The following is a 15,700-nucleotide window of genomic DNA, read 5'->3' on the forward strand; positions in this document are numbered from 1 at the left end:
ATGTGCGGGGATCGCTGGGCGGCGCAGACCCGGTGGGCCAAAGGGCCTGTTTCTGCGCTGTATCTCTAAATTTGTCTCTAGTGTGTAGGATGTGAAACTGGGATAATCTAGATTTAGGTTACGGGTGATTGTTGGTGAGCATGGATTCGATGGGCTGAATAGCCTGTTTCCCGCTGTATCTGTCAACTGAACTTATCCTTTCTGTGAACTGAGTTGATTTTACGAAGAGGGTATTGGTGGTATTTGTCTTGCTGAGTCCCACAGAGGTAAAGGAGGGCAGGAATCACTGCAGCCTGCTGGAGCCTGTTGTGGGCCTGAGATCTTGACTGAGAAAGTTTTCACAAACACACACACACACACACACACACACACACACACACACACACACACACACACACACACACACACACACACACACACACACACACACACACACACATACACACACACACACACACACACACACACACACACATGGACACACACACACACACACACACACACACACACACACACACACACACACACACACACACACACACACACACACACACACACACACACACACACATGGACACACACACACACATGGGCACGCACTCACACATACACACAAATACATTCATAAACACATCTATGTGCTAGCACACACACACATACAGGCACAGGTACACACATGTGCATGCACACTCACACAAATGAATAAACTCCCAAACACACATGCATGACACTTGCATGCACATGCACACACACACACGCACAGGTACACACATGTGCATGCACAAACACGCATGAATAAACTCCCAAACACACATGCATGATACTTCTACTGTCACACACATGCACATGTACACATGCACACACACACACACACATACACACACCACACACACGTTCGCCCACAAACGCACATGAATGGATTCACAAACAGACATGCACACACACACTCACAGAATTATGCTGATTCCCTATTTCCCACTTCCCAGAACATTGAAACCATAAGAAGAGCAAAAGTAGCTGAGGCTGTCTGTTTCTTTGCCTTTGGATTGTGATTATTATAGACTGCTGCTGGTTAAACCAAAAGATTTAAACGTTTTAAGAAAAAAATTCACTTCACTCATTAGTTATCAGCAGAAACAAGCAATGTATAATTGTGTTGTTGTGTTCCGTATGTTTCTTTGGTTCTTGTTAAAGAAAATGATATCAATGCCAGTGAAAAGCAACGGGTAGTCAATTGGAAATGTGTGCTTCCAGTTCAGACATTACACAGGTTTGATACAGAATAAAGGTGTCACCAAATGTATTTTATCAACACCTCAGATACGTGCTGCATATATTCGGTATAAACAAGGGCCCCCCTTTGCTCTCCATCAAGATTATGTAGGTGACATCTAGGAACAAAAATAAGCAGTATTAAGATCCTTCCATACTGTAGCATCAAGCACTCCTGGGAAATATACAGCACTGCTTTTGATAATGAAGCTATTTTGCTACCAGTGGTCAACTACAGCCCACGTTATCTGTTGCCAAGACCTGCACCATCTCATCATGCCTGTACATTGTACGAATGACACTGTTAGAATCAGGAGAAACACTATCTAAACTCCTTCTTGGATTAAACACGGGACAGAGCTGGTTCTACATGATCTCCATTCCTGGTTCCAAGTGATGGTTTGAGTTGCATCTGCCATTCTTCACCAGACAGGAGATGTCATAGAAATATTCAAAACTTTGGAAGGTGTTGAAAAAAGAATTGGTAATGGATTATATGCATCGTGTGTAAGAGCTGTACCAAGAAGTTTAGTTTAGCTTAGAGATACAGAATGGAATCAGGCCCTTCGGCCCACCGAGTCCGTGTCGACCAGCGATCCCCGCACATTAACACTACCCTATGCGCACGGGACAATTTTACATTTGTACTAAGCCAATTAACCTACAAACCTGTACGTCTTAGGAGTGTCGGAGGAAACCGAAAATCTTGGAGAAATCCCACGGGGTCACAGGGAGAACATATAAACTCCATACAGACAACACCCGTAGTGGGGATTGAACCCGGGTCTCCGGCACTGCAAGTGCTGTAAGGCAGCAACAGTGTTACCATAAGGAAGAAATGAAGAAATAATAAAAATGTTAGAAATTTTATACACGGACAATTAATGAGACCTGTCTTTTAATAATAAATGGATGTTGTGGAGACCGCAACATTCCTAGAAACATATTTCAGTGTAATTTTGAAAAGAAATCAATTGAGAAGATACAGGAAGGGGCTAACTATTAGAATGGGAGTGAATAGCTCGGTACTGTTGCAGACGCAGGAAGCCAAATTGGGTCATTCAGTGGTGTTATTTCTGTGATCGTGTGATTGTCAGCGTAACCTGCGTTTAATACAGAGCAAAGTTTATTTTGCACTATCTCATCAAAGCCCCACAAGTCAGGTAATTCCCTAGACTTGGCTTCTCATCTGCTTGTTGTGAATTACAATCTTGGGTAACTGCAAAGTGAAGCTCCTTAGATCATGAGGTGAAACCTAGTTCTTGCATTATACTGTGCTGAAAGAAACAGAAAATACTCATAAACCTCGGCTGTTCGTGATCAAGAGTGTTCGTTTGTCATATGTGCCAGACATGGAGCAAAGAGGTCCATCTGCGGTTTTACAGGGCCCTAGTGAGACTGCACCTGGAGTACTGTGTGCAGTTTTGGTCTCCAAATTTGAGGAAGGATATTCTTGCTATTGAGGGAGTGCAGCGTAGGTTTACTAGGTTAATTCCCGGAATGGCAGGACTGTCATATGTTGAAAGACTGGAGCGACTAGGCTCATATACACTGGAATTTAGAAGGATGAGAGGGGATCTTATCGAAACATATAAGATTATTAAGGGGTTGGACACGTTAGAGGCAGGAAACATGTTCCCAATGTTGGGGGAGTCCAGAACAAAGGGCCACAGTTTAAGAATAAGGGGTAGGCCATTTAGAACTGAGATGAGGAAAAACGTTTTCAGTCAGAGAGTTGTGAATCTGTGGAATTCTCTGCCTCAGAAGGCAGTGGAGGCCAATTCTCTGAATGCATTCTAGAGAGAGCTAGATAGAGCTCTTAAGGATAGCGGAGTCAGGGGGTATGGGGAGAAGGCAGGAACGGGGTACTGATTGAGAATGATCAGCCATGATCACATTGAATGGCGGTGCTGGCTCGAAGGGCCGAATGGCCTCCTCCTGCACCTATTTCCTATTGTCTATTGTCTACATGGAGCGGAACAATTAAATTATTAGTTGCTGCAGCTGAACAGAGCACATTAGATGCAACAACAATGATAACAAATATATAATAAATAATCAGTTATTCTAAATGCACTAGATCATAATAGTGCTAAAACCAGAGTATGCAGAGCAACCATGATTGTGCAATGGCCGTACAGGTTCGGTGCTGAGGTAGGGTTGCTGTTAACGTTATGAAGGGTGGCACACGCTTGATAGAGTCAGAGTCATACAGCACGGAAATAGGTCTTTCAGCCAAATTCCCCCATTCTGGTGCCATTCACCTACATTTTGGGCCATATCCCTCCAAACCTTTCCTATCCATGTACCTGTCCAAGTATCTTTTACACTGCCTGGCTCAATCATGTCCTCTGACAACGTTTCCATTTACTCAGCAGCCTGATGTTTGATCATTTTAACAACAGCATTAATTAGCATTTCATAGTTTTGGCATGTCGCTTTGTCTAGTCCCTTTCTTTCTGTCTTTCTCTCTTACTTTATTTATTTATTTCCTCCTTTCCTTCCTCTTTCTCTCTCTCTCTTTCTCTCTCTTTCTCTCTCTTTCTCTCTCTCTCTCTCTCTCTCTCTCTCTCTCTCTCTCTCTCTCTCTCTCTCTCTCTCTCTCTCTCTCTCTCTCTCTCTCTCTCTCTCTCTCTCTCTCTCTCTATATATATATATATATCTATATCTATCTATCTCTATCCCTATATCTCTCCATCTCGCCACCTCTCTTTCTCTACCTCTCTCTCTCTACCTACTCTCTCTCTCTCTCTACCTCTCTCTCTCTCTCTCACTACCTCTCTCTCACTACCTCTCTCTCTCTACCTCTCTCTTTCTACCTCTATCCCTCTATCCCTCTCCCCCCCTTCTCTTTTTCTTTCTCTGCTCCGTCTTTCTCTCTTAAACAGAACCCTTTAACCAAACTACTCCATAACTTGACAAACTCAGCCTCACCCTCATTCAACCCACTCCATCCTCTCTGCATCTAAAACAACGGTGGGTGTTTGTTTTTATTTCAGTTCTAACTAAGGGTGTTCAAAGAACATAAGAAAGTACAACGCAAGAACAAGCCCTTCAGTCCAAGTCTGTCCAACCTCTCCCTGTAGATAATGCCCTCTAACACAGGCATCATTCTGGTAAACTTTCTCTGCACCCTCTCCAAAGCCTCCACATCCTTCCTGTAATCGGGCCACCAGAACAGCATACAAGACTCCAAATGCAACTTAACCCAAGTCCTACAAAGCTGCATCATGACTTCCTGATTCTTGTATTAAAGCCCCAAGCTATGAAAGGAAGCATGCCGTACACCTTCTATCCCACTCTATCTACGCATGGCACTTTCAGGGAGTTATGGACCCTCTGTATAACGTCTGTTCACCCTGAAACATTTCTCTTTCCACAGATACTTGCTGAATACTGAGGTTTACAGCAATTTCTAGTTTTAGTTTTGGATTAACAGCATCTGCAACTATTTTGATTTGCAATTTATGTGCAGCATAAGTTCTAAAATCAGTCAGCAGTGAGCCATCCAACACATATAGGTCTGGGTTTCCTAGTAGAGTTGTAAGATAAAGTCACACAGTGAATTAACTAGAAACATTGAACTTGCTGAACTCTCCTCAGAAGGTGGTGGGCAAAATATTTAAGGAAGGGTCCATGAAAGGTTTTATGTGTAATCCTCCACTCCATCAAATGATTACAAAATGGTAAAGGAGAAAAACTAAAACAGGAGCATTATATATTGCATTTAATGATCACTTTATTTCTTCCTTTGATTCTGGTTTATGAATCTCTAACTGTTAGCCAATTGCTGAGTTTAAAGTGATGTTTTTTTTTAACTTGAACACATAAATCCATTCTTTAGTTTTTTCTGGCTGATTCTCCATCAACAGCTACCCAAATAAAAATTGTCCATATTATTATGGAATGTGCATATGATTTGGTCCATTCAATGAGATGAAAGGGCTGTTTTTTGTGTAATTGTGTGTCAGAAACTTATGGTGCCGCACAGAATAAGGGAAGTCTATCATTTGAATCAATCACTGTTTGGACTTAACAGAGATAGGCTTTATAAAATGATTCTATTTAGTCCCCCTTGGAGAGAGTGTGTGCACAAACTTTGACCTTTTCCAGCGTTATGGGTTGGCAGAAAAATGCCACTGTCTTCGACTTTTAATCAGGCAGTGCCGCGAATGACATTTTCTTATGACAGATGTTAATTTGTAATGGGGGCCAGAAGTGAACCTATTTATTGACCCCCTCACACTAAATAACAAAGGAATGACAATCGTGTGGAGTGACACTCCTGAATCCCTGTGCAGAGATAGATATGTACAATCTGCCGTCTACATCAGTCCTGGTGCACACCTTAATTGTTTATATATTTTTGCCTTATTATTCATTACAGAAGAGCAAATTTTCATCAGATTATTAGAAAGAAAAACACGATTTATATAATGCCTTTCACAAAGGCAGAAATACAATAGCACTTTTAGTTTAGTTTAGTTTAGAGGTACATCTCTAGTTTAGTCTAGGAAAAAAAACCTGCAGACGTTGGTTTAAATCGGAGGTAGACACAAAATGCTGGAGTAACTCAGCGGGTCAGGCAGCATCTCGGGAGAGAAGGAATGGGTGACATTTCGGGTCGAGACCCTTCTTCAGTCTGAAGATGGGTCTCGACCCAAAACGTCACCCATTCCTTCTCTCCCGAGATGCTGCCTGACCCGTTGTGTCTAGTTTAATCTAGTTTAGAGAATATAAACAGTATATACATATATATGCGCACACACACAAATATAAATAAACACACAAAGACATTATATTATATATATATATATATATATATATATATATAAATATATATATATACAGATAAAATATATATGTGTTTGTGTGTGTGTGTGTGTGTGTGTGTGTTTATTTATTTGGGGGTTGTATTGTTTCATAGCCTGATGGGTGTGGGCAAGAAGCTCCTCCTGAACCTGGACATTATAGTTTTCAGGCTCCGACAACCTTCTTCCTGATGGCGGGAGTGAAATGAGAGCATGGCCAAGGTTTGGGTCTCTGATGATGCTGGCAGCCTTTAACAGGCAGCTACCCCTGTAGCTCACCTTGGTGGTGGGAAGGTCGGTACCCATGACTTTGGTAATCACTTTTGGCAATCGGCACTGCCAAGATCCCTCAGAATCTTATCTGTTTAAATTGCCTCGTTCTAAACACTAGTGCATGTAAGCACAGTCTGTCCAGTCTTTCCTCGTAAGATAACTCACATGTTCATGGCATCAGCCTAGAGTATCTTTTCTGAACTGGTTCCAATGCATTTAACATCCTTCCTTGAATAGGATAACAAATACTGCATACAGGGTCTTGTAAATGCCCCATATAACTGGTGAAACCTCCCAACATTTGTATTCAATTCCCCTGCCAATAAACAATAACATTATGTTCCACTCTCTGGGTTATTGGTTGCACCTGCAAACGCTATGTCCTCATTATCCTCAAATAAACTTGAATCGAACTTGAAATCTGCATGCAAGCAAGGCCATGTATTACTGGGAGTGATGGTAAATACTTGGCATTTCTCCAGAGTCCTCTCCTACAGTGTCCGGTATAATCTTGCTCACTGCTAAGTGGATCGCATTTGATATCTTATTCTGCTGGCTTTTGAATGGTAATAGTTGGTGTGGAGCTGGGGGTCGGGTTGGGGTTAGGGTCAGGAACGCTGGAAGGGAGTCAGAAACATGGAGGGGTGAGGCCGGAGCTGGAGGTTGGCCAACTGTGTGGCGCGACCTATTCTTCTTCTCCAGGGATGCTGTCTGATCCGCTGAGTTTAGTTTAGTTTAGAGATATGTCGCAGAAGCAGGCCCTTCGGCCCACCGAGTTGGCGCCGACAAGCGATCCCCACACACTAATGCTATCCTACTCACACTAGGGACAAGTTACAATGACACCAAGCCAATTAACCTACAAACCTGTACGTCTTTGGGGTGTGGGAGGAAACCGGAGCACCCGGAGAAATTCCATGCAGGTCACGGGGAGAACGTACAAGCTCCGTACAGTCGGCACCCGTAGTCAGGATCGAACCCGGGTCTCTGGCGCTGTAAGGCAGCAACTCTACCGCTGCGCCACCGCGCGGCCCCGTGTTCCTCCAGTTACTGCAGCATTTTGTGTCTATCTAGTGTGGCATGACAGCCAGGACCCAGCATGTGGGCTGGATACGTAGGCGGAGAGCCAGGAGCTGCAATGTGGGGCCGGGAGTGTAGCCTGAGCCAGGATTCAGAAAGTAGGTTGTGTGTTTGACTGGAAAGCCGGGATCCGGAGTGTGGACTGGGCAGACACATACAGCCGGGGTCAGGAATACCTGGGGTCAGGGCAGTGGGTAGATTTGTAGTCGATGCCGGAATCTGGGATGATTTTAAAGGCTGAATCATATCTTGGAAGTTCCATGTTCATGGAGGATTGGCCACTGTTTGGCATTGTAACCTGGGTCTCCTTGCCAGCAGTCCGAGATGCATCCACGATTGTTTTGTCATCTGTGAAAGGTTTATGCCCCTTGTCCCTGGCAAACAATGAGAACCTAGTGGTCTTGTCTTTGCAATCCATGCACTGGGACAGCCAGAGCCTTTTGCATCTCTGCTTTCTGAAGCCTCTTGCTATTTACATTTAACACTTTTCACTCTTTTTGTCAGTTTTCTACAATTTCACATTACCCTCCACTTTCCAGACCTTTTCCCACTCTCTTAACCAATTCTGGAGCCTCGTCTGCTAAAGTAGTTGACAGTCAGATATCACTGAGGAGCCTGGAATCAGTTTTATATGAAATACCATTTCATATTTGCTGCAACAAAAAAAAAATGCACAAAGTGCTGGAGTAACTCAGCAGGTCCGGCAGCATCTCTGGAGGACACGGACAGGTGAGGTTTCCTATCAACACTACCTAGCCAAGTTCTACATGGATGCTGCCTGACCGGCTGAGTTACTCCAGCACTCTGTGTCTTTTTTTGTAAACCAGCATCTCCAGCTCCTTGTTTTTTCATATTCACTATGTGAGTGGTTCTGCCCTGAATCACTTGTTTGCACAGAAGATATCAAGTGTAGCACAGTGTGAATGAGCAAACGGCAACAGAAGTGTAATGAGTCAACAACAAGATGGAATTGTATATCCAAGCCACAATAATGATATGAAGCTCTCTTTTCCTTCTGAAGCCAGTGATGGAAATGAAACCCAGGTGGGGTGTCAGAACTGGTGTGGAACACAAAGGATGTAGAATATTATGGGCAAGGTGTGTAATGGAGTGTGTAATGGGATGTGTAATGAAGTGTGTAACTGAAGGGATACCATCTGATTTACTGATTGAACTAGAACTTGTCCACTTGCCTCATTTGGCAGCTGCAGTCTCGCTTGTGGACGGTGTGCATTTAAACCTCAAACCCCCTGTCATAACTTCAGAGCCGTTGTGAGAGGGCGCAGCATTGTCAAAGGTGCTGCCTTTGTAGAGGACAGGATGAGAGATTCTGCCCTTTGATTAACTCCTCAGTTCGCTCAGGGTGGCTTCAGAGATCTCCTGATGCTAATCCGAAGAGGGGTCCCGACCCGAGATGTTATCTGTTCATTATCCTCCACAGATGCTGTCTGAGCAGATGAGTTCCTGAGGTTTTGCTCAAGATTCCAGCATCTGCATTTTCATATGTCTCGATGACTAATTCCAGTTAGTCATGACCAATATTCCTCCCTTGACTTTCAACTGAACAAACTGCTCACCTGTTGTCATGTTCCTGTCGTGAAGTTTTGCTGTTTGCAGAATGGACTTTGTACTTACGTATCCGCAATGATCACCCCAGCAATTCCCTTTTCACTGAATGTACCAAGGTGCCTGATTGAAACTTTATTGCCACATGAAGAAGTGGCTCGACCAAAAACTTCTCTCCAGAGATGCTGCCTGTCATGCTGAGTTACTCCAGCTTTTTGTGTCTATCTTCGCTTTAAACCAGCATCTGCAGTTCCTTTTTACACTTATTGTCACATGTATTTCGTACAACGAAATTTATTTTTGCATACAATACACAAGTATGCAAAGAGTCACCACATATAGGGCGCTGACAAAGTTACAAAAAGTATTCAATGTAGTCTAATATATATGCTTTATATATATAAATATATAAATATATATTATATATATATATATATATATATATACATGCACATGCACACGCACACACAAACACACACATACACACACACACACACACACACACACACACACACACACACACACACACACACACACACACACACACACACACATATATATATATAATTAACAGTATTATACTATATATATGCAACAGATTAAAATGCATTATAGAAAGTTGCTGACCTGAATAATACATTTTATAATATTACAAAACATAACATATAATATGATATATTATATATATTATTGTATTATATATGCACGTACAATATTGTATTATATTCTATACAATATAAGTATATATTTAAAATAAAATGTATATGGCATATAATATAAATATACATAATATATATGTTATAACATATACAATATGTGATATAGCTAAATCTTTTTTCCTGAAACATGCACTTGTAGATCAATTTCTTATCCTTCCTAGCATTCCAATTAGTTCAGCAAATTACCATTGATTTGGATGTTATTCACTATTTCAATTACTGGTGCGTGTCAGGATTGGAGATGTGGAGTAGCGTTAAGATGCTCGGAGTAATTTTGACTGCATGATCTCATGTGAGGAGTTGTCAGCACATTTTGCATCTTCCTCAGTGAGACAATTGGAAATAAAATTGCGAAAATATATAAATCAGGTCAGCAACTTTATATAATCTGTTGCACGAAAACCTGGATTAGTTGTTAAATCAGTGGGAAGATGTAATGCCCGGAAGGAGGCATTACATCCCATTGTGCATGTACTGGCATTTTGAAAAAGCTGTCCAATTATTTTTAAGATCCAATTATTTGTAAAACCTTGAATAAATCATATTTCACAAGTTAAACAGGATGATAGGAATTCATCCTCAGACCAATAACATAATGAATGCAATATGGTAGAATCTGTATACATTCTGAAATTCGCCTCTTCTGAATTGAAACAATATTCAGATGTAGAGTACAACACTCAGCCAAAGGATCTTGACACCTGCACTGCAGACTCGAGAGATTGCAGATACGGGAATCTTCAGTGAAATACAAAGTCTTGAAGGAATTCAGCAGGACAAGTGGAATCTGTGGAGAGAAATACACATGCAACGTTTTGATCTGGACCTTTCTTCAGTTTGAAGAAGAGTTCCGACCAAAAATGTCATCTGTCCATTTCCCTTCACAGATACTGCCTGACTCTCTGAGTTCCTGCTAGGGTTGCCAACTGTCCTGTATTAGCCGGGACATCTCAAATATTTTGGATTAAAGTGGTTTGACCCGTATTAGGCCCGGACCGCGCTATAGGCCCGGACGCCCTTGTCCCGTATTAGGCCCGGACAGCGCTGTAGGCCTGGATGGCGCTGTAGGCCCCGACACTGTAGGCCTGGACATTGTAGGCCCGAGCAGTGTAGGGCCAGACACTGTATCCCGGGGGCTGCTGTAGTCCCGGACATTGTAGTCCCGGGCGCCGCCTAATGGAAGTTGCATTGCAACCCACCTCCTGGCCCGGGCGGCCGCCATTGGTGGAGCGGGAGCACGTGGCCACTAGCTGGGTGAGGTCACGTGGGGCGCGGAGTGGTGACGTCACCCTTTGTCCCTTATTTGGGAGTGAGGAAGTTGGCAACCCTAGTTCCTGCAGCAGTTTGTTCGGTGCCTATAATGCCCAATATACAGAACATCCAGAGGTGCTTGAACCAAGAAGTACATATAATTGGTGGGCAAGAAGCAGAGCTTAAAAAACTAGTAGCACAATCGTGCAACTTAGAGAGCTGTTGCCTTAGAGGGCCAGAGACCAGGGTTCAATTCTGAACTCAAATGCTGTCTGTATGGAGTTTGCACTTTCTGTAATTTTGTGGATATCCCTTGGGTGCTCTGGTTTACTCCCTCATCCCAAAAATATGCGGGTCAAGTCAAGTTTATTGTTCATGCACATGTAGGGTGAGGTAGAAGCACAATGGAAGATCTTCCTTGTAACCCCATCACAGGCATGGATTCAAACAAGCTCACATAAACGAATTATACATAAATTATAGATAGGTTACACGCACCATTTCTAAAACAAAGCTGTGCAAAAAACGAGACATTTTTGCAAAGTCGTAGCTGGCAGAGATTTTTGTACCTTCCTCAGCCACAAGCGAGATGCCGGAAAACTGGAGAGTGGCTAACATTGTGCCTTTATTTAATAAAGGCTGCAAGGACAAGCCAGGGAAAAAAAAAATTGGGGAAACCTCACATCAGTAATGGTAACATTACAGGGAAGGATTCTGAGAAACGGGATCTGTCTGCATTTGAAAAGGCATGAACTGATTCGGGATAGTAAGCTTGGCTTTATGAGTGTGAAATCGAGTCTCACAAATTTGATTTAAGATTTCCGAAGAGGTGGCCAAGAGGATTGATGATGGCAGGGTGATGCATATTGTCGACATGGACTTTAATAAGACTTTTGATAAGGTCCCATATGGTAGGGTAATGCAGAAAGTCAGATCACATAGGATCCAGCGTGAGGTACCATGTGAACAATTTAATTAGATCTTGGCTGATCTGTATCCTCAACCACCTTGAGATGCACCCGTTAAGCCTGTTTCTCTGCCCACTAAAGCTATCTAAACGGCTTGTATACACTGGAATTTAGAAGGATGAGAGGGGATCTTATCGAAACATATAAGATTATTAAGGGGTTGGAAACAGTAGAGCCAGGAAACATGTTCCCAATGTTGGGGGAGTCCAGAACCAGGGGCCACAGTTTAAGAATAAGGGGTAGACCATTTAGAACTGAGATGAGGAAAAACTTTTTCAGTCAGAGAGTTGTGAATCTGTGGAATTCTCTGCCTCAGAAGGCAGTGGAGGCCAATTCTCTGAATGCATTCAAGAGAGAGCTCGATAGAGCTCTTAAGGATAGCGGAGTCAGTGGGTATGGGGAGAAGGCAGGAACGGGGTACTGATTGAGAATGATCAGCCATGATCACATTGAATGGCGGTGCTGGCTCAAAGGGCCGAATGCTCCGATGCTCCTGCACCTATTGTCTATTGAATGTATTATCTGCTCTCATATCTCTCTTGTTTTGGTTTGCACACGTTAAACAAGTAAAAGCTTTTACATCAGTTTATAGAACATCTTGCTAGTACCCAAGGATGCCTTGATGATATAATCTATAGACAGCAGAGGAGAACGAGAACTATTTCCAAATTGGGGCTGCATGGTGGCACAGTGGTAGAGATGCTGCCTTATAATGCCAGAGACCTGGGTTTGATCCTGACCACGGGTGTTATCTGTATGGAGTTTGTACGTTCTCCCTGTGAGTCCATGTGGGTTTCCTCTGGGTGCTCTGGTTTCCTACCAAAGAGATACAACTTTGGCTTGGTAAAATTGTAAATTGTCCCCAGCGTATCATATCATATCATATATATACAGCCGGAAACAGGCCTTTTCGGCCCACCAAGTCCATGTTGCCCAGCAATCCCCGTACATTAACACTATCCTACACCCACTAGGGACAATTTTTACATTTACCCAGCCAATTAACCTACATACCTGTACGTCTTTGGAGTGTGGGAGGAAACCGAAGATCTCGGAGAAAACCCACGCAGGTCACGGGGAGAACGTACAAACTCCTTACAGTGCAGCACCCGTAGTCAGGATCGAACCTGAGTCTCCGGCGCTGCATTCGCTATTAAGCAGCAACTCTACCGCTGCGCTACCGTGCCGCCCTAGGATAATGTTAGTGTACGGGGATCGCCGGTCAGCGCAGACTCGGTGGGCCAAGTGGCCTGTTTCTGCACTGTATCTCTGAACTAAACTAAATTGAGTCTGCTTTTGTTGCCAGGTCAGCGATACTGGAATGTACATCTGTGTTGCCACAGGATCAAGTGGAGAGACCACCTGGAGTGGCTACCTGGAGGTGCAAGGTATGGTGCAATTAAGTCACTTCACATCAACTGGAGGGCAAATAAAAGCAAAGGGAGGTCCCTGGGGTATCTGCGGTTTAATTAAAATTAAAATAGAAAAACAAGTCCATTTATCTTACATTCAAAGTGGGTTTTCATGATGGTCACTAAATGGAATGAGAACAGAAATGAAGTTGCCTCTCAAATCAAAGCATGAGCTTAAAAACTTTTTTACGAGCTTCCTTAGTCAGTGGGTCAGTAGGATTCCACGTGAGCAGTTTTAAACTCAGAGATGAGTAATGTACTGTTACAAAGCTGCATTAATAATATCGCAAGAAGGGTCTCGACACAAAACATCTCCTGTTGCTTTTCTCTGGAGATGCTGCCTGACCCGATGGGTTACTCCAGCATTTTGTGTCTGTCTTCGGTACAAACCTGCATCTCCAGGTCTTTCTATATCAGAGTTAGTGTTCATATCTTACAATGATGGAATGAAAATCTGAATTCAGCTGGGAAATTTGGAGGGGATTGTCAGTAAAAAGAATCATGTATCTATTCGACTTAAGGAAAATCCGAATGATTCCCTAAATGTTCATTTGGGTACGAAACATTGTCTGGCCTGTACATGACTCCAGTCACACGCCGACGTGGTTGACTTTTCACAACCTTTTGCTTTTTCGGCAAACCTCTTTGTTTTGTCAAATGATTATAAAAATCAAAGACACTGCCAATTAATGCCAATATTGACTCCCACATCCCGAAGATATTTGAAATACCTCCTGGGCAAGGGTTGACTTAAAACTTACTCACTAAAAGGGAGGGTGGATGGGAAGCTGTGGAGGCAAATAGAATAGGGGCATTGACGAGGCATTTAGATGGGCACATGAATATGCAGAGAATGGAGTGGTGCAGGAGTAGGCCATTCGGCACTTCGAGCCAGCACCACCATTCAATGTGATCATGGCTGATCATTCTCAATCAGTACCCCGTTCCTGCCTTCTCCCCATACCCCCTGATTCCACTATCCTTAAGAGCTCTATCTAGCTCTCTCTTGAATGAAGATGCAGGCCGAGGAGAATAGTTTAAATTGGTATCATGGACATAGTGGGGTGAATGGCCTGTTCCTGTGGTGTACAGAATGTGGAGGTATCTAGCAGATTGGGGGAAAGGAGGTTTCCTGGGCAGAAACAAAGGAGAAGAGCACAGTTTGGAGCTGCCAACCCAGAGTCTCCTCCAGGAGATATCTTTTAATAGATTTCCTGATAAATAGCTGGACTTTCTCTATAATTGCTCCTAAATGAACTCACCTTCACAGAGATCACTGGCAGCTAGATTTCCAATGTCACACCGTGACCTAGAATGAGGGGAGGTCAGGGGTTTAACAAACGTCTTTGATTGCGGAGTGCATTAGAGAACATGATGAACTGTGAGTAAAGAGGATGGAGCAGGCCAGCCCACAGTGCACATAGGCCTTTAAGGAATAGTGTGCTTCTACTTGCTGTGGAGTGGAGCTTGTTAGAGAACACAGTGATACCTGCAGCTGCCTTGGAGTCATTGTTCGTGACTTCATGGATGCAGAGTGAACATCTATCCCTGCGGTCCCAAGATAAACAAGCAGGCTCTGAGAAACGTGCATTAGATCCGGGTTATCTCTGGAAGTATTTCAGGGGGTAAATTCAACAAAGCATCACTTTGTGAATGCGGAGAGCACCAAATTGTCCCTCAGTTTTAATGTGTCAGCTACAGTGAGAGCAGAATGTACTTTTGAATTGAGAGTCTAATGTGTCAGCTACAGTGAGAGCAGAATTTGCTGAATTCCCTCATGGATTTCTGTTCCTATTTGTATCTGTATTAGCCAGTAGCTTTTGTTGCCGTTCAGCTTAATGAATACAAGTGAACTACATTAAAAGCATCACCTTGTATTTATGCAGCATCATCTGCGATGATAAATATTCCAAGGAGATTAATAGGCCTGTTTTGTGCAGGAAAGAAATGCAGATGCTGGTTTACACCGACCATAGACACAAAATGCTGGAGTAACTCAGCGGGACAGGCAGCATCACTGGATAGAAGGAATGGGTGATGTTTCAGGTTGAGACCCATCTTCAGTTGATTAGTAAATTCAGAATTTGACTAAGCTACAGAGGGGGACATTGGAGAAGGCATGAAGTGTGGTCATAGAGGTAGAATTTGTATAAAAAGGCGATAAAGAGTTCACAAGGAGAAATGGTTTACGGAGATTAGGTTTCCACAGATTGAGGCATTGGCAGCTGAAGGAATAACCATCATTGATGGAGAATTAAACTCATAGATGTTTGAGAGGACAGATTTGGAGTATTGCAGCTATCTCTGAGATTAATTTGACTTTCTTCCACGTGTATTAATTTCCCCTA

At 43.1% G+C, this 15,700-nt stretch overlaps 1 protein-coding gene across 1 annotated transcript in view; it reads left to right on the forward strand.

Annotated features, from left to right (window-relative positions):
* Positions 1–15,700, forward strand: part of robo3 (roundabout, axon guidance receptor, homolog 3 (Drosophila)) — a 560,989-nt gene that overhangs the window by 468,373 nt on the left and 76,916 nt on the right. The window contains 1 exon segment of the mRNA XM_078426827.1: positions 13,247–13,328. Within this exon segment, the coding sequence (XP_078282953.1) occupies positions 13,247–13,328 (82 nt within the window).

Source organism: Rhinoraja longicauda, chromosome 32 (assembly GCF_053455715.1).
Source record: "Rhinoraja longicauda isolate Sanriku21f chromosome 32, sRhiLon1.1, whole genome shotgun sequence".
Lineage (NCBI taxonomy): Eukaryota > Metazoa > Chordata > Chondrichthyes > Rajiformes > Arhynchobatidae > Rhinoraja > Rhinoraja longicauda.